This window comes from Phycodurus eques, chromosome 16 (genome assembly GCF_024500275.1).
Source record: "Phycodurus eques isolate BA_2022a chromosome 16, UOR_Pequ_1.1, whole genome shotgun sequence".
In the NCBI taxonomy this organism is placed as follows: domain Eukaryota; kingdom Metazoa; phylum Chordata; class Actinopteri; order Syngnathiformes; family Syngnathidae; genus Phycodurus; species Phycodurus eques.
Genome location: NC_084540.1, coordinates 22,215,450 through 22,234,430, shown reverse-complemented (window position 1 = coordinate 22,234,430; position 18,981 = coordinate 22,215,450). Strand labels below are relative to the sequence as shown.

The following is an 18,981-nucleotide window of genomic DNA, read 5'->3' as shown; positions in this document are numbered from 1 at the left end:
ATTCGATTATGTTATAACCGAATGCTTTTTATGAAGTAAAATACTCAAGCGTGCTATTTGTCCTCCTTGAGAAACAAACACTTTTGTGGGTGTTTTTGGGGTTGGGAACAGATGGATGGCATTTCCATTCATTACAATGGGCAAAGATGAAGAGCTTGGGAAAAAAGCCCAAGAAAAAGCAAAAGAAAAAGCATGCCCTCTCACGCCACGGGAGCTTTGTACACGATGATGTGGCGACTCGGGTTGATCCGATGCCCCTCGGCGCCGCGAGGTAATCAGCTAACGCTTCCTGTAAGTCATTCCGCCGTACGGGCCATTAGGAAAGCCTTCCTCTTAGCCTTAGATGCTATCTGGGGTCCCGCTCCCATGCCGCCGGACATTTACATTTTCATGCCTTTGCTTGGAATGTTCAGACGAAACACAGCTGAACTGAAAAAAAAAAACGCGTCTTGACTTCGTACAACCGTGTCAGCCCGCAACGACCAGAACCGAATGAAATTTGAAACGTTTGAGCCAAAAATGTTTCCACGGTCAAGGTGTTTTTTGCAGAAACGTTTCAGATTTCGTCCCGTTCTCCTGCTCCACGCTTAAACTCTCTCCGTGGTCCGTACGAAGGTGAGTGCCAGCGGGCCAGCGTGAACGCGTCACCAGGATGGAAAGGGCCTCTTGAGTACACGGTCCTCCACCTTCCGACACGACAATAGCACCGTGCCGCTTCCCTCTTTTGGCTCACGTGTTACGTGACATTTGCAATGCGCGTGTGTGCGCGTGTCTCATCCAGGTCGAGCGGCCGGCCCAGATAAGACCCCTCCCGCCCCCAATGAGGTGAAAACCCTCCACGTCCGGGAGAATCCCCCACCCCCCGCCCCCCGGCATGTCGCGGCTCTTCCTGCCTTTGGCAATGCTCCTCGTCTCCGGCAGCGTCCAGGTGGGTCCTCCTCTGCACGTACGCACCGTGGACACAACATTAGCTACACCTATGCATGCCTTTCGTCACATCCGAAGCACGATTCACAAACGCAATCATCTTCATTTCGAATCGACACTGTCAGAGAGGTGTTCATATCTTTATTATTGCGGTTGTTATTTGCAATGGTGAATAATGGCAACGGTAATCTTACTGTATTTTTAAAATAAATGTTATGTTATTTGAGAATTGTTCCGATGGGGATCAATACAGTATGATACATTTTTCATTTAAAAATTGGAATAAAACGTATTATTTGTTTGGATTTGAGACATTCTCCTCGAGGAATTTTACTCATCTAAAAAAATATCCTAATAACTAAGTTAAAAAAGATCAACAAGCTGTTTATTGGCACTCCTAGCGGACGTTTACTGGAAAAATAAAGCTAAAACAAATCAAATTACACATTGTGTATCTAACTAAACCAAATCACTTAGCCTCGCGAAAGTCTGCTAGCTTGATGCGAACAGAGAATGAGAAACGCCATAGACGGGCTAATGAATAAGTATGGGAACGGCAAGGTCCATTTCTTTGTTTTTGTTGCATACTGAAGACATCTGGGTTTCAGATCAAAAGTTTGGAATTCCGGCTTTTATTTGATGCTATTTATATCTCAATGTGTCGAACAACTCACGACAGGGCCAACTTTTCTTCTGGAAGCGACCCACTTTTCAAGTCAGGACACGCCTGCAAACTGAGAATGTTCCTTGGGGACAAATAAAGTACAATTTCAAATTGTATACTTCTACTAAACAAACTCTGAATGAAGTTATTAACGTTTAAAAATCGAAGAAATCTTGAACCTTTTGAGAAAGAAATGCATTCATCTTCATATGAGACTGTAGGGCTAATGCAAGAGGCGTGAAAGGTGTGCTATTGGGTGCCGTTCTCCATCAGGATTGTTCGGCCGCCGCAGAGGCCTCTCGATGTTGTGGCCATGTCGTTAGTGTTTTGCATGTGGGTCCTGCTGTATTTCTTCCTCACCGCCGCTGCCCTCTGAGACAATCCAGACAGCGATGTGGCGATGTGGTCGTTCGTCGAAGAAAACTGTCATGTTTTGTCCAACTCGCTCAACGCGTTACACGGCGGCTCACCCTCCTGGATTACGTCACAGTATATATACACACTTTTAGACGAGCTTAATGTCATTCCTTGTGTTACACAACGGTTGTATCTATTATATAGCATACGTGCTCATCACCTGACCCCCACCTCCCTACGCCACTGCAGACGTCCCCCGCCGTCACCATGGATAAGCTGCACGAGAGCTGGAAGTCGTACATGGACGAGTGCGAGCGCAACAACAGCAGAGCCCCGCCCAGCGCTGGTGAGTTCGACAAAACAAAACAACAACAAAAAATAATATTGGCAATATTTCAATGTTTTTAAAAAATCAAGACAATTTGCAATTTTACTATTTTTAGCAAGAAGCATGGAGTCGACGCACATGATTTTCTTTCGCAGGCCAGATAAAATGATGTGGCAGGCCGGATCTGGCCCCTGGGCCTTGAGTTTGGCACCTGTGGTCTATTCTTTTATATTGTAGCGTTCCTCTTGGCTGCGCTGCTTCCAGTATATCTGGATCTTAGATGTTTTTTGCTTGTTTAGTTTTTTTGTCCAATCAGATTTCCGCCCGTATGTGTTGCCATGGCAATCTAATCTGCCCAGAGCCTTCACAATCAGTGGCGCCGGCTGTTGTAACAATCTATATTTGCAGTGGGACTGTTTCTGTCGCCCATCAGATGCCTCTATTGAGCGGCAGTATAGCCCTAAATGCTGACGCCGACTCTGGGGCCTTGCCAAGCCAGGAGAGCTTCATTCGACTGTCGTGGCAACAAATTTGCCTCAAAGCTACCCGCCATCCACGTTTCATTTGTACGATGCCTTGACAGAACTTGAAAAACGCGAGGAACCCCATTCGAAGGTGATAGCCTAGAAGGGAACGTAGTGGCATTCGTGGTAAACCGTGGGACTGTGAGCCTCCGGGACTCAGCAGGCCCGGTGCCCCCACAGGCACCTTGTTTTGGGCAAACAATGCTGCCATGGCCGCTGGGAACATAGTGTAAACGTAGCCGAAGAAGCCAGAAAATTGCTGGCTGACAACCTTTACAGGTACTGTGCAAGTGACTCCCATTTCGTGTCGGTGTACTTTTTTTCTCTTCACATTTTCCTACACCGGAACAGATTATTTCTTTTCCTGTTGAGACAAATGGGAGGTAGAGGAAGGATTGTGTTCAACTTTAGAGACAAGATAAACTAGCAGGGAGAAGATGAAAGCCCTCATAAACAGACGATCTCCATTGGAGGCTTTGCGCTCAATGTCAAGAAGAAAGCGCCATCATGGTCTCAGCTATATTACTTCTTTGTTATCATTACCCGCAGTGCTTGTGTGCAACAGAACCTTTGACAAGTACGCCTGTTGGCCCGACGGACTACCTAACACTACGGTCAGCGTGTCGTGTCCCTGGTATCTGCCGTGGTACCATAAAGGTATGACTAACTCCAGTGTGACCACTCGTGTTGACGTGAGCCAGAATACTTTGAAGTGATTGTGTGCATTTTGGGAGTGCAGTTCAGCATGGCCTGGTGTACCAGGAGTGCGACGCTAATGGCCAGTGGCTCACTATGAAGAACACCAGCGAGTGCGACTCCAACAACCCCAGTCAGGTGAGGTCAGGTGATCATTTGAATCCCTCGAAAATCGAAAATCCCCAAATGAATGTATGATCCAGATAAAGCTACGCAGTCGGCCGCAAAGTCATTTGAATCTCTCAGAAATCGAAAAAAACTAAAAGTCCAAACTCACCCTAACATTAGCTTCATTAGCCCGTCTCGAAAAGTCTCAGAAGGGCGCCGCCGGGCTTCGGTCCACATCCCATCGGTTCAAATCAATAACAAAATTTGAACAGTCATTTCCAGAGCCCTCAATGGTCTGGCTCCTCTGGACTCGGTGGATCCAGTCTCTCTTTATTGTCCTGTCAGGTCTCTGTAGTCTGATGACCCGGCTTTTACTGACCGTCCTTCACACAAGATTGAAAAAGTGACGGCGATAAGTCTTGCGGTCCGTTGACCTCAAATTGTGGTACGCACTTCCATTTGAGCTAAGATGTTGACATACTTGAAAAGCAGTCAGAAACACATCTGTGTAGGCAGCCATTCCTGCACGAGTTGATTGTTTTGACTTGTTTGCACTTGTATCAGCTGTATCATGTTTGCGACTCTGTATTTTCAATCTTTGCATTTTATGTTAATCACGGAAAGCACTTTGTGAGAAGCACTAAATAAATAAAATGCACTAACTTGTATTCAATTAATCCTTCAAAACTTCAACACTAACCCAGACAATGCAGGCTCCGGATAAAGCTATGCGATCAGACGCAGAGTCCGATGAATCTGTCAAAAATTAACACGAACTCAAATAAAGGAACGCTCCGGACAAAGTACGTGGCCGGCCGCATAGACAGTGGAGTCGGTCAAAAATTGACAAAACTAAATCGAAACTAACCCAGTAGGAAACCGTCCCAGTCAGTCCAACATCTTGGAACAAAACTGAGTAACTTTATTTGCATTTGCAGCAGTACTATGGCCACATTCGGATCATGTACACAGTTGGATACTCCCTATCACTGGTGGCTCTGGTGTTGGCTCTGAGTATTCTCATATTCTTCAGGTAAGCGAGGAACGAGCCAAACGCATTCTCCTAGTCTTAAAGGTGGGGAAAGTACACGGACGTGAGCTGTCGTCCTACAGGAAGCTGCACTGCATGAGGAACAACATCCACATGAACCTCTTCGCGTCCTTCATCCTGCGAGCGTTGTCCATCCTGATCAAAGACGCGCTGATGGAGGCCAACATCACGTCGCAGGACCTGAGCCGGGACCAGGAGCAGGGGTTGTCCCGGGCCTCCGTGTCACCCGTGGACCTGCTCGTCAACAATGAGGTCAGCTCAAAATCGGGGGGGGGGGGGGGGGCGGGGGGGGGGGGGGGGGCTCCACGTGCAGCCGTCTCTCATTTGAAAATGGGGAAATTCTCCCATATCAGCGAGAAAATGTTCTCGCGTTGTGGAATAGGGAATTCATCCAGATTGACAAGGAAAGGAAATTCTCTCATATCGATGAGGACATTCTTCACAAAATTCACCAATATTGACAAGACAATTCTCTCATATTGACGAAGAACTTCACCCATATCGACGAGGGAATTCATCTAAATTGACGAGGCAATTCTCCCCCATTGACAAGGAACTTTCCCCATATCAATGAGGACAATCGTCCAGAAAAAAAGAGAAAATGTTTTCACATCAATAAGGAAATTCACCCGCACGAACAAAGAAAGGCGGCACGGTGTCCGACCGGTTAGAGCGTCAGCCTCACGGTTCTGAGGACCCGGGTTCAATCCCCGGCCCCGCCCGTGTGGAGTTTGCATGCTCTCCCCGTGCCTGCGTGGGTTTTCTCCGGGCACTCCGCTTTCCTCCCGCATCCCAAAAACGCGCATGAATTGGAGACTCTAAATTGCCCGTAGGTGTGAATGTGAGTGCGGATGGTTGTTTGTTTCTATGTGCCCTGCGATGGGCTGGCGACCGGTTGAGGGCGCGCCCCGCCTCCTGCCCGATGACAGCCGGGATAGGCTCCGGCACGCCCGCGACCCGCGTGAGGAGAAGCGGCTCACAAAATGGACGGACGGACGAACAAAGAAATTCACTCTCAGGAATGAGGAAATTCACTCATACTGCCGCATGAACAAGGACGTTCTTCTATAATGATAACACACTAACACTTAACCCCATCGATGAGCTTGCATTAACCAAATCGGTCATTGTTAGTGTCTCGTCCTCTTGACCGAATGCAACGACTCTGGCCCGGCAGATAACCGTCAGCTGTCGCGTGGCGGCGGTGATGATGCAGTACAGCATCTTGGCCAACAGCTACTGGCTCCTGGTAGAAGGCATCTACCTCCACAACCTGGTGGTCATCACCGTCTTTACAGAGAGGAACTATTTCCAGATCTACCTGTGCATCGGCTGGGGTGAGCCGGAAAAGCCCGTACGGCTGCAAGTCAGTAACGCTCATAGTGATATCATAATCATTTCTTCTCAGGTACACCGTTATTATTCCTCGTTCCCTGGGTGATCGCTAAATATCTCTACGAGAATCATGAGTAAGTTTCCATGTTACGTTTGTTCGTTAACAGTCCAGGTAACTATGCAAAACTAAGTTCACCTAAGATAGACAAGAATAACTAAGATAAATCAAGCTAAAACAACCAAAGCGAAGATAAATTAAACTATCAGAAGCTTGAGTAAGCTGACTTAAACTACACTAAGCCGAACAAACGTCAACTAAGCTAAATGAATCATTTTGCATCTAACTGAACTATTTGGTAGGCTCCAGTAAGAAAAGCCGATCTTAGATACGCGAACGTGGTGCTCCCGAAATAGCTGAACCATTTGCACAGATGGCTGAAGCGGATGAAGTACAAGATATACAGTATATGACACCGAGTAAAGTTGATGAGGACATTTGAAAATGGAGTGTCAGTACTAAATAGCAGCGTGGCCTGCATCAGCTCAAATGTTGGCAGATTGTTTTGCTCCCAAACAAAGTCAATGTTGACGCTAAATCTAACAGCTCATTAGTGCGCTCGCTCCGCCACACAAACGCGTTCTGTCACCGGCAGCCAAATATGGGAATTATGTCAAAGCACTTTTTGGGGAGCGTCGCGGGCGGCTCACACCTCATTAAAGTAAACGGGCTCAAAACATTGCGTACCGATTGGACACACCACAGACAAGAGTGATGTTAACGAGCCTGCCAAATATGAATGAATTCAAAACATCGCTAAGTATATAAAATCAGGCTTCAAAAACTTGAATAATAAGGGCCGCCACTCAGCTCTCAGGCGCTGTGATCGCGTCGGATGGACGCGCCAAAAGCAGAGACATCGTTCTCGTCTGACTTTCGGCATCTCCTCACATTGGCGTGCTGTCTCACTTGTGCTAGTAATTGTAAAGCAGATGGGTAGTTTGCCATCAAGGTGATAGCTTACATGGTCTCAAAACACGTTAGGAGGCTCGACTTCAACATCGAATCGTTATTGTGGACTACAATCATGCAAAATAAGCACACAAGTCAACGTTCCCTCGTTGTCGGCGACATAATGTCACAGTCGAACACGGCACCTGACAACAGCGCCACAGTAGGAGGAAGCCCGGGTTGTTAGACGCTCGCCACTGCCCCGTTCACTAGTATTAAGTTACTCACCAAGCCGTGTTGTTTCTGGGGAAAGTTTGCGTGTCTTTAAACTAGTCAATCCATCGCTTTTTTATTTCCTCATTTTCGGGGAGCTTAAAAAAACGTCACCGAGCTGTTCTGTAATTTGAGGCATCCGGCGAAGACGCATTAGCTTGCTAACTGCACGCTGCAGTGGTAAACGGGCCTCGTTACGGAAGCTAAGCGCAGCTAACTCACAACTGAGCAGCCAAACGAAACGACGTCACTTTGCGCTAATATAGTGGGGGAGGGAACGTATACGCCCCAGCGCTCTTGTAGCCCCGCCCACAAAATCCACAAAATTCTAATGATGAAGCTACGTATATCGCAACAATTCAGTCTTTGCATAGGTTTTCAGCACTTCGAACAAAACAGATTTTTGCTTAGTGCCACTCTCATATTTTACGTAAACATTTGTGCCACGCAAACGTAACCGCAAAGTGTTGATAATGGTGCGGCTGCTTTTTTTACAGGTGCTGGGGCCAGAATATAAACATGAACTACTGGTGGATCATACGTTCGCCCATACTCGTGGCAGTTGTGGTAATCTCGTCTTAATTTTTCCATGTTTTTTGTTTTGTTTGTTTTTTTAACTCAACGCACTTTTAAAAGAAAATACAGTGGAACTTCCAAAGTTGAAAGTAACCATATTGACGAAGAAATTCTAAGACAGCAGATGGGAAATTCACCAATAGTAACAAGGAACTTCTATCTTGACAAATAAATTGTCTCATAGCGACGGGGAAATTCACCGATATTGATGAGGATATTTTACAAAATCAATGAGGAAGGAAGGAACTAACTAACTAACTAACTAACTAACTAACTAACTAACTCTTTCTTTCTGAAGTATTGCCGTTGAAGAATTGTACCATGCTTTGTGTTGAAGATTCTTTCAACTTTGCCTTCTGGTTTCCCTCCAAAGCAGACCCCGACCACACCTTAGCTTGGAGTTGTTCCTCAAAGGTCATCGCGAGCGTTTATATAAGTCCAATTTGTCACGACTCTCATGTCAGGCCCGTCGCACGCACACACGCACACACATCCCGCTATTTTCCACACATGAATCGTCCGGTTAAGTGGGCAGACCTCGCAGGAATTCCTGTGTTTGCATTGTCGCGGGGAGTTTCGGTGTTTCCCTCGTCATCCCGGTCCTACTGAGCTGAAGCACCGCAGCAGAGGCGCGAGTAATCCCGGATTCACGGATACAAATTGTTCTGACCTTATGTTTGGATCACAACGCAAACATGTCATTTTCATATTTTGGCCGCATTGTTCGCGGGATTACACAAAACCTATGTGGCCTGTTGTCGTGTAATAATAAATGATGATGACGCTGATTATGATTAGTCCAACTTTCCAAGCCCCGACTCCGGAGTCACGGCTTTGTGTTAATGCTAACGATTTGCGAAGGTAACAAGTCACTCAACGTGCACGTTTTACACAAAAAGGTCACGTCGCAAGCGATTTGGCTTCGAGGACACACGCGCGTTCTCCAAATGCTGCCACTTCTTCTTCTCCACGCCTCTCGCATGCCAATCATTCCGCTGTTACGTGATGCAACAGAGAGAATGTTTTTGCGAGAATTTAGTTGAATCTTGCACAGCGTAATGTGCTGTAATTTGGTTCTTGACTGTTGAGAAGTTTTGAATATCCACGAGGATTTTTTTCCTTCCATATGAACCGGGAAATTCTCCCATATCGATGAGAATATGATTCCGTATCATTGAGAAAATTCTCCCACGTTAGCCGTGAAATTCTCTCCTGCGTACATGGAAAGAAAACCACATCGAACAAGAAATTGTCCCGTGTCAACAATGCAAATGCTCCCATTATCAATGAGAAAATAATTTTATATGTAGAAGACAAATGACCCATGTTTACGAGGAAATTCTCCTGCTCCACATTGGATCTTCCACTGTCCAATTCTTGTTTGTTGTTGTTGTTGTTGTTGTTTTACACAGTTTCCTACTAAATCCTCGAGCATACTGTCCGTATCTCACACAGATCAACTTCCTGATCTTCATCCATATCATCAAAATTCTCGTGTCCAAACTGAGAGCGCATCAAATGCGCTACACAGATTACAAATTCAGGTGAGCGGACATTAGAATGCGCTCTTTGAAAATTTGCCATCTGACCGTGTGCCGACCCCGTCGCAGGTTGGCCAAGTCCACCCTCACCCTCATCCCTCTGCTGGGCATCCATCAGGTGGTCTTTATTTACGTGACGGACGAGGCCACCGAAACCACCATCGGTCTGCGACTCACCAAGCTGGTCATTGACCTTTTCTTCTCCTCCTTCCAGGTACATTACCAGCGTGCATGTGCTGTAGCTTCAGCTTGAAAGTATAATGTTAATACTGCTTGTATCCCAGCAGCGCTATGATAATCTGCAGTCTTCTCCAATGAGGGTGCTGATTTACAAAGCTTTTTAAGGTCCCTGAAGTACTGCAGTTGAAATCCATAAGACGGTTGTTTTTATTGTCGTCCAAAGACGGCAGACTGTACACTTACTTACATTTTTAAAACCTTTTTACAATATATTTTACACTATTTTTACAAATGTATGTTTAAATAATTAATTTTAGCAGGTATTATGTATTGATTGAGTTTTTAAGGAGTTAATAGTTAAATTTTAGAGTTGTTTAATGTCCCTAATTTGGTTGTTATATTTGTATGATGCAATTTCCGCGATATCAATGAGGAAATTCGCATATCGATAACGCGCTGACGAGCTCAAATGTCATTTCGACAAAAATAGAGCCATGTCTACGAGCAAACAACTCCTTTGTAAAAAGAAAGGTTTGTTTGAGAAACTGAGAAGTGAACGTAATGTGCCGTTGTCACATTACCATTGACCGTTTGGCCACCAAGGCAAACATGGACACGGGGCTTGGTCTTCAGATCAGAGCGACACAGACAGCGAGAGGAGACTTAGAGAGAGAAGATGGCAAGGTCAAAGTGGACGGAGTCTAGCCGGAAGACCTCGAATGATCCTACGCGAGGGACGCGCTCGTTAATGAGCCGGCAGTAACGCAGGGAAATTTTTTAAAAAACATGCCGCGTTGAATGCATCACTCGGAGCGAGACCTAGGCAAACGGCAACAACGGAGGAGATCAAGGCTCTCCTGAGTTTACCTCTGAGACGACGAGACAAAGTTTATCCGAGGGAAGACTGAGGGCGAAGTGGACATTGTGGAGTGGAATAGCGCCACATCCAGAAATAGGGCGCAGCACAAGGCTACGCTAACGTTAGCACGCATGTTTTATTTTTTCCACTTCAAGGCGTGTGATCTCAAATGTTAAAACTCACGCAGCGACAAATCCACCAATGAGTGATCAGCATTGGTTGCCCCGCCTCTTCGCGTTTTGCTAATTGCAGATTCACTTATTTGTGCATTTTTTTTTTGTTGGCAACCTATCCACCCGTATTTGCTCAAAAAAGCCAAGGAGGGGGGTAGGAGAGAGGTGAAGCAGGAGTGAAACAGGCCAAAATCCAGATGTCAGGGTGTGAGGCGGGCCAAGAAACTAGACACTGAGAGTTTAAAAATAAGGCGCCTAAACTCAAGCTCCCATTGATGAATGACGAAGAGTGTCCATGGTGTCTCCATAGGGTCTCCTGGTGGCCATCTTGTACTGCTTCGTCAACAAAGAAGTGAGTCGCTTTCCGTTTCGTGCCGTCCTCTTTTCGCAGCCTCCGTAACGCGCGTGTCCGCAGGTTCAGTCGGAGGTCCTGAAGAAGTGGAAGCGCTGGAAGCTGGGCCGACACATCGAGGAGGAATACCGCCACACGTACAGCAACACGCCCAACACCAAGACGGCCAGCCTGCCTCAACCACGTCTCCCAGCGGACGCCCCGGCTGGCCGACGCTCCCGCCGAGCCGTCGACGCCCGTCTGCGGGCCCGAGGAGAGGCACGCCCTGGTGGCCAACGGCGAGGCGGCGGGCCGGCAGGAGGGCGCGCTCGGTGACCGACCCCCGGCGGAGGACGCGGGCCTTCCGGACGGGGCCGAGAGCGAGCGCGCCGAGAGCCGCCACTGACACGAAGCTCTCTCCATCCCGTGCCGAGCGGCGAGGGCGGACGCGGAGACCAGTCGCACGCGCTGCCGAGCGCCGCGTGGCGCTCCGTCTCGGCGTATCGCAAGGCGCACGAGCCGTGTAAAATAATACGACGCCGGAAACCTCAGACAGCGACTTGATCGTAAACAACTTCGTACGAGCTTCTGCTTTTGTTTGTTTGTGCGCGTTGCAGTCGCAGAGGTCAACCTGGACGCACGATCTGGACGCAACAATCCAGGATGGAAGCTGAAGTCGAGCGCAGACCTCCGCCAAGGCCCCGATCGGAAGACTCCTTCAAATCCACCTTTGGTCTCCCACCTTTTGGACGTCCTACAAATGTACTGAGTGTGAGCCGTAAACGGTTTAAGGGCACTCTGGTCACAGTTCAGCAAATGTGACCACGAGGAGTGGCAATGCCGACTTCATATTTTGAGTTGATATTTTTTTTAAATCTTCTTGAGCTATACTTTAAAACAAAAAAGTAAAATATTGACTCATTGGTTCGATGCAGTTGCACAACAATTAGCTTTTTTTTCCATTTGAACTTTCTTTTAAGGATAATTAAGGAACATGTTTTTGTAAGAATGATCACGGAAAATCGTTTTTTAAGGATCCACAGACACTTACGCCAGATACAGTAAATCTTTCACAAAAAAATTTGAAAAATGTTGGCTCCATTAATTTTTTATAATTATTATTAATTAGATGAATTAGGATAAGTACGGAAAATCCATTTTTTTTAATGATCCACTGCCTGAGAACATAAAATTGTCCCCCAAAAAATTTTAAAATTAGTCATCCTAAAATGTAGCCACCTAGCATTGTGACATCAAATGTGTGATGCAACCAAGAAATTGAATTGAGTTGGAATTAACTAAGGAAAATAAATATTTTTTTAAGGATCCACGGATATGCTGTCTTGCGCTAGCTACAGCTAGATAACATTGCGCTGACTCAAACGCAGCGAAATTTTCTTCTTCACACATTTGTGCATACCTAAATGACAATAAAGTCTTAAGATATGTCAAACCTCCTGATGACATAAAATGCGATAAAACATCTGGTAAAAGTAGAAATGCTAACATGTAGCCACCTAGCATTGAGAGATCAGATATGTGACGCAACCAGGAAATTGGCTTAACACGGCTTTTTGGCGGTGCCTTGACCGCGTAGGCTCACTTAAAAAAAAAAAATAATAATAATAATAATAATAATTTCCGGACAAATAAGGGAAATCCGATTTTTAAGGATCCGACGACGCCCTGTCTTAACGTCAGATATGTTGAACCTCCTGAAAATGTAAAATCCTCAAAAAGCGCTAACACGTAGCCACCTAGCATTTTGATGTCAAATGTGCGACGCAACCAGAAAACGTTTCGGGGTTGCCTCAGAACGCGAAGACTATTCGCTGCTTCAACATAGTCTGTTTTTATCTGGAATTTTCCGCCTTTTTCTCAAATGTTTGTTCTAAATAACCGGAACCGATGCAAAATCGGGGAGGGACTGAGCTAAGGCTATAGCTACAATTTTAGTATTACGATTCATGCAGCATTCATAAACAAATGAAGTGAATCTACACCAGTTTTATTGTTTTTTTTTTTTGTTTTTTTTTGTGCAATCCTGCGCACTTTGGTGGAGGTTTTGAACAAAATCTGAAGAACAATCTTGTGTGTGCTGATTTCGGTCTGCTGACGTGGTGCAAGCGCGCCGCCTTCATGGGAAAGTGGCAGCTGCTCTGGCCAGGTCATTCCTGGTTTACATGTGGAACGCCCCCCTGAAAGAGGTCAAGGAAGGCTATGGGCTGAATTATAAATAGCACATCATTGCTTCTGCAGCCCTCAAAGTGATTCTGCTGCTAAATCCCACTTGCGCGGACGAAACTAGTGGGACTCCTGGTGAGTGCACATTCAGGGAGTGAAATAGGTTCCAAAATGTGAAGTTTGCTCGCATCGCCAATCAAATTCATCTCAGAGGGTTGCAAGTTCTTTCACACCAAACTCATGCACAAATAAAGGGCCTTCCCAAAAACTGCTCCGCTCGGGTCGCAAATCTCCTGCCGCCCCTCAAATTGACGACGTGCCACAATTAGTTTCTCATCCACTGAAGACAAATAAACGCCTCCCTCAAATAGAAGCCAGGCCCCGATGAGTCGCCGGGTGCGTGAGGCGCTCTCGGACAAATAAACGCCTCCCTCAAATAAACAACTTGCTCCAATTAGTCACCCAGTGAGTCATCCATTTGAGACAAATCAACGCCTTGCCCCAATTAGGTGCCTGGTGCGTTATTGGCTTGAGGCAAAAAATGTCTCCCGCAAACAGGCACCGCGCACAAATTTAGTCACCAGGTGTTTCATACGACAAATTAACGAAACGCCTTTCCCCAAATACTTACCTGGTGTGTCATCCGCTTAAGGCCAAAAATGCGTCCCTCAAATAAATGCTGTGCCCCAATTAGTCAGCCGATGTTTCATCCGCAAACGCCTCCCTCAAATAAACACCGTGGCGGGTGCGTCGTCTACTTGAGACAAATAAGCGGCTCCCTTAAATCGACAAATTGCCCAATTAGTCACCTGCTTCGTCATCTAGTCGAGACAAATAAACGCCTCTAAGGCGAACGTGCTCGAGAAAATTGAACGACTGCGTCCAGCCCAACTCTTGGCTGATTGATTACTTAGCGCTAAAGATGCCCCAATACTTCTGTCCTAGTTGCGTCCGTGTTCAAATCAAGACTCCAAATGCACAAAGTGTTGGCGGCTAAAGGTGTTTTCGCTAAAGTTCAGGCTGTCGCCCAGATCGCCGCGTCGTCCGCGGGCGGTCGGTGCTAAAACGCCACATCCTGTCACGAAAGGGTTACTAAAACACAACTTCGCGCGGCCTCACTTTCTCCTCAGGGGCCGCCGCGGACACTTTAGAACAAAGCTCGAGAAACAAACAAACAAAAAAGACTTTTTTGGTACGTTTCGTTTTTGTTTGTGTGTGCGTGCGTGCGTGCGTGCGTAAGTGAATTGAGTGTGACTGTTTGCACAGTGTCGCGTATTAATTTATCATGCAGCACATTCGCCACTCACTCCATTAGGTCCACCCGCACCATCCAATGAGATTATAGTTTCCATTGAGCTGTTCAAAATGCGATGATGAAACATGTCTATTGGCAATGACGGGCGTTCTTCTTCCCCCAAAAAGGCAAAACAAGCCTGTTTACGATCACATTTAGGACGATAATTTTAACGCACGATTCTTTTTTTATAGTGTGTGTGGAAATTCACCGGAAAATCCAGATCGCACCTCATTGTGGTCGACGACTACCATATCGTCGCAATCGGGCGGAAAACCTCATATGTCCAAAAATGCTCAATTTCATATTTTTTCACTAATCGATACGATTGGTCTGTCCGCATGTCAGTGGTCTGCTATTTTGATGCATTATTAACCAATTCAAGGTGTGGAAAATAGCTTGAGAACAAATCGATAAACGCTCCAAAGTGCCGCGGGAGCCGTGTTGCGTTACGCCGCCTCAAGATTGAAAGTCTGGTTGTGTTGTTTTAGCCCAAAACAAGTGGAAATATTCAGATTAGATACATTTAAGTAAGTTTTTTTTTGTTACAAATGGATAGTGTGATGCTTCGGTACAGAACGGAGGAGTCAACCATGAGGGTAAATTCGTGTTGTTAGATGGTGCAGTTGTACCGAATTGAGTGTCCGGTGTGTGTGCGCACGCGCGCGTTCCCATATTTCTACTATTGGCTTGCTGCTGTGTGCTCGTGTGGACGAATTCAGTATTACAACTTGGCAGATGGGGCTGGAATACTGTGCACAGCATCGAACATTTTCACACCACGGCGCTGCTGCATGGAGGCACTGCGTTCCGTTTTGAAGTTGTGCAATATTCAGTCATAAAGCATTTTATATACACACACACACACGCACATACACCGTCGGTGGGGTCAATGTGTACTTTTATTAAAGATGATAAATAAGCTGTGACCTGGTTGTTGTTGTTGAGTCACTTCCCCTGTGGTTGTACAGTATTTGAATATTCTCTAAAATGTTTCTCTTCAAAGTGTACAGTATATTTGGTGTGATTGCTCAGGTGTAAACAGTCGATCATTATACGGTTTGTGCGTGTTGTTTATATTGTGTCAAAAATGGTGGAAGAAGAATAAAATCAAAGCGTCAAATGATTCCTTGAGCAGTGTCTTTTTTTTTTTTTTTTAACGTGGAAATAATGATAACAATGAATGGCTCGAAGGTGTTTTACTGATTTTAGGTTCTATTTAACAACACGCGCGGCTCCCAGTGTGGCTTGCAGCTCGCAACACAATTTGATCCAAAAACTAGTGAAAACTCGAACTGTTGTAAAAACATTTAACGCACATTTGCTCACCGTGTTAAAAATCGACATTTGCTTCGGTGTGGCCCAGATTGAGCTTGAAAAACAATTATGCAAATTGGTTGGCTAAATACGGTGGCCGACCGGTTAGAGCGTCAGCCTCACAGTTCTGAGGACCCGGGTTCAGTCCCCGGCCCCGCCTGTGTGGAGTTTGCGTGTTCTCCCCGTGCCTGCGTGGGTTTTCTCCGGGCACTCCGGTTTCCTCCCACATCCCAAAAAAAAACTTGCATTAATTGGAGACTCTAAATTGCCCGTAGGTGTGAATGTGAGTGCGGATAGTTGTTTGTTTGTATGTATGTGCCCTGCGATTGGCTGACAACCGGTTGAGGGCGTACCCCGCCTCCTGCCCGATGACAGCTGGGATAGGCTCCGACACGCCCGCGACCCGCGTGAGGAGAAGCGGCTCACAAAATGGATGGATGGATGGCTAAATACAGTAAGTAGCTAGTTCAAATGCAGCTTACCTCGCTTCAACATAGTTCTTTGGCACCCAGATGCGCCAAAGTATCACGTTTCTCTAAATAAAGCTCCTCAAATCACTTCAACATAGTTCCTTGGCACTCAGATGCCACACGATGCGCTACTTTTCTCGAAATGAAGCGCCTCAACTCACTTTAACATCGTTAACTGGCACCCAGATGCCAGAACATGGTGCCAAAGCACTACTTTTCTCTAAATGTAGTTACTCAACTCACTTCAACATCATTCCTTGAACCAAGACGACAAGAACCGAGATGGCGCCAAGTTTAAGCTTCACTTTAACTTCTGTTTAAGTGAAGCTCTTCAACTCACTTCAACATTGTTATTTGGCCCTAAGATGCCACAAAAATGGTGCTAAAGTATTACCTTTGTCTAAATGAGAATTTTCAACTCACTTCGACATAGTTCCTCCGTACAGATTCCAAAACATTTCACAAAAGCACTACTTTTGTCTAAATGAACTTCCCCAACACACTGTAACATTGTTGCATGATAGCCAGATGCGCCAAATGGCACTTTTTTTTTTCTTCTAATCGAAGCTCCTAAGTTTACTTCAACAAATTCCTCAGCTTCCCAGATGCCACCAAAGCACTACTCCTGCCTAAACTGAGTTCCTCAACTCACTTCGACATAGTTGCTTGAGAGTCAGATGCGCCAAGACGGCACCCAAACACTACTTTTCTTTTTCTAAATGAAGCTCGTAAGTTTACCAAAGCAGAGTTCCTTGGCACCGAGATGCCACAAGGCGGCACCAAAACAACACTTTTATCGTTTTTGCGCTCAGGGGGAGAAAACAGCAATCATTAATCATGAATCATCGATCGGCTTTCTATTACGTAGTGAAATATTAGCTGCGTTATCAAACCTATGTAATATGACTACGCCCACACACACACATTTAAGGTCCCCAGGCTACGAGCCCGTCAAATTAGGTCAAGTGAAAGTGCGATCACATCACGGCCAGCGCGCACAGTCAATAAATCGAATCAATGTAAGCGCGCAGAACAGCGACACGACGAAACTCGCTGGCCTGAGAAGTTCAAGCCAAGAAAAGCAACGTCATCCCGGGAGTTGGTTGCTTTTGGAATATGGGAAGTCATGTCCGACATGTGGTGAGTGAGGGGAACATTTGGAGGTTGGAATGGAGAGAAACGTGGAAGGAGCAGAACGATGAAAATGGGCAGAACCAAAACCATCAAAGTATTTCTGTATCGAATCATTCTGCTCATCGACGGTCGTCAAGGGTCAAGTTCAGCTCAATGGAGGAGCGGATAAAAAAAGAGCTGGCGGTTCGAAAAGACTAACCACGATGTGATCCGATTCATGATCATCGGCGTCAAAATCGAAATCGAAACTCCAGTCAGTTTAATTAAGACAAAAAACAGGTTTCTTTCTGCACGGTCAGAAGATGTAAACCAGATTAAATCCAGATCTGATCCATGGGCAATCCCACTTGAAAGGTTCAGTCAGTCAGAGCGTTTTTCATATTGAATCGAAGCAGCGCTAAGGAACAATTGTTGCATTTGTCTCCCTCCAATGTGGTCATTTTTGCAGTTTTCTGGCACTGAAAGCACAAACGCTTTATTTGAATTCTGATTAGTGGACACATGGACTATAACAAAGGAGGATGACACATGCAATTTTCTTTTTTTGGAAATAAGTGCCTCGGAGGCGTTCATATGAGAGAAGTGAAAAGTGCGGCGCTACGTTAGCATCTGACAGTTGAGTGCTCCTCTTGAACAGTTTGCGGCCGTCACGCTGTTAAACACGCTTCATAATCTTCAAATATTCCATTAACGCGTGTTATTACAGGTCAACTTGGAAGTACTGTATAATTAGGCTTTGTCTTCAAAAAAGAAAAAAGAATTCAAGAAAAAAAGTCATCATTGCTTGGCGGCGCAGCAGTAAAAAAAATGGTCCCTTTCGAGCCTTTTTAAATGTAATCAGGGTAGATAATAAATGACCGTTCAAAGAAATAAATTAAGAATTAGTACAAATTTTAAGTTCATTTACAAGTTGACGAGCGAGCAAAACATAAACTGCAACGTATCCGATGAATTGCTGATTTTTTTTTTTTTCGTTATGTTCCTGTCTTCAACGGACATGTCGTTACTTTTCTCTCTTTTTTGTTGATTACGTGCAATTATGCAAATTTCAATGTTTTATTTTTATTTGGACACCAGGAAGAATAGTCATCGCATTAGTGAAGACAATTCGGGGATCCTGATAAACTTGAAACTAAAAGTGTGGTCACTTGTCTTCACTTGTGGAGATTATTCGTCGATGTTTGCGTTTTCTCTTTCACGGTGTCGCTCTTCCCTGAGTTTAACACGTCTTCAGGTTCAAAGGAGATTCATCAGATTATACCGCAATCCAGGATTCTTATCGTTACATTTTCCAAAACACATTTATGGGGACAAACTTTTATATAAAAGGCAACGGGTTGACGAAAGCATAGTAAAGGATCGAAAAAAAGCAGCGCATTAGCACAGATTAGCACTAGCTAACAGCGTTACCATTGTTAGCTTCTGATAAAAGGCGCACAGTCAATGGGTTGGCTCAGTGTGGGCGTAATTTACCTTGGCTTCGCACAAGGTAAGGCAGAGTTTTGCTGGCTGCAAAGTAACAAGTGCCGCGCATAAAGTACGTAATACCGAATGGAATGAAGGCTCCGTGTCTCTGCTTGAGCAAGTGTTGTCGAAGGGAGGAAGAGATTCGGTTTTAAATCATCGTAGAAAATAAAATACATCGTGGATGTCCTTTAAATAACGTCGCACTGAGATCTTGCTGACCTTTTGACCTGCTCCGAACCCTCG

General features: G+C 45.5%; 1 protein-coding gene across 1 annotated transcript in view; it reads left to right on the top strand.

Moving 5' to 3' along the window:
* The window catches only part of gcgra (glucagon receptor a), a 37,160-nt gene extending 21,696 nt beyond the window's left edge, over positions 1-15,464 (top strand). The window contains 14 exon segments of the mRNA XM_061700554.1: positions 782-928; positions 2,198-2,294; positions 3,350-3,457; positions 3,540-3,634; positions 4,543-4,637; positions 4,718-4,907; positions 5,833-5,992; positions 6,064-6,124; positions 7,710-7,779; positions 9,244-9,332; positions 9,399-9,543; positions 10,852-10,893; positions 10,957-11,067; positions 11,069-15,464. Of these exon segments, the coding sequence (XP_061556538.1) occupies positions 875-928; positions 2,198-2,294; positions 3,350-3,457; positions 3,540-3,634; positions 4,543-4,637; positions 4,718-4,907; positions 5,833-5,992; positions 6,064-6,124; positions 7,710-7,779; positions 9,244-9,332; positions 9,399-9,543; positions 10,852-10,893; positions 10,957-11,067; positions 11,069-11,278 (1,527 nt within the window). The 5' untranslated portion in view covers positions 782-874 and the 3' untranslated portion in view covers positions 11,279-15,464.
* Positions 15,465-18,981: the final 3,517 nt, after the last annotated feature.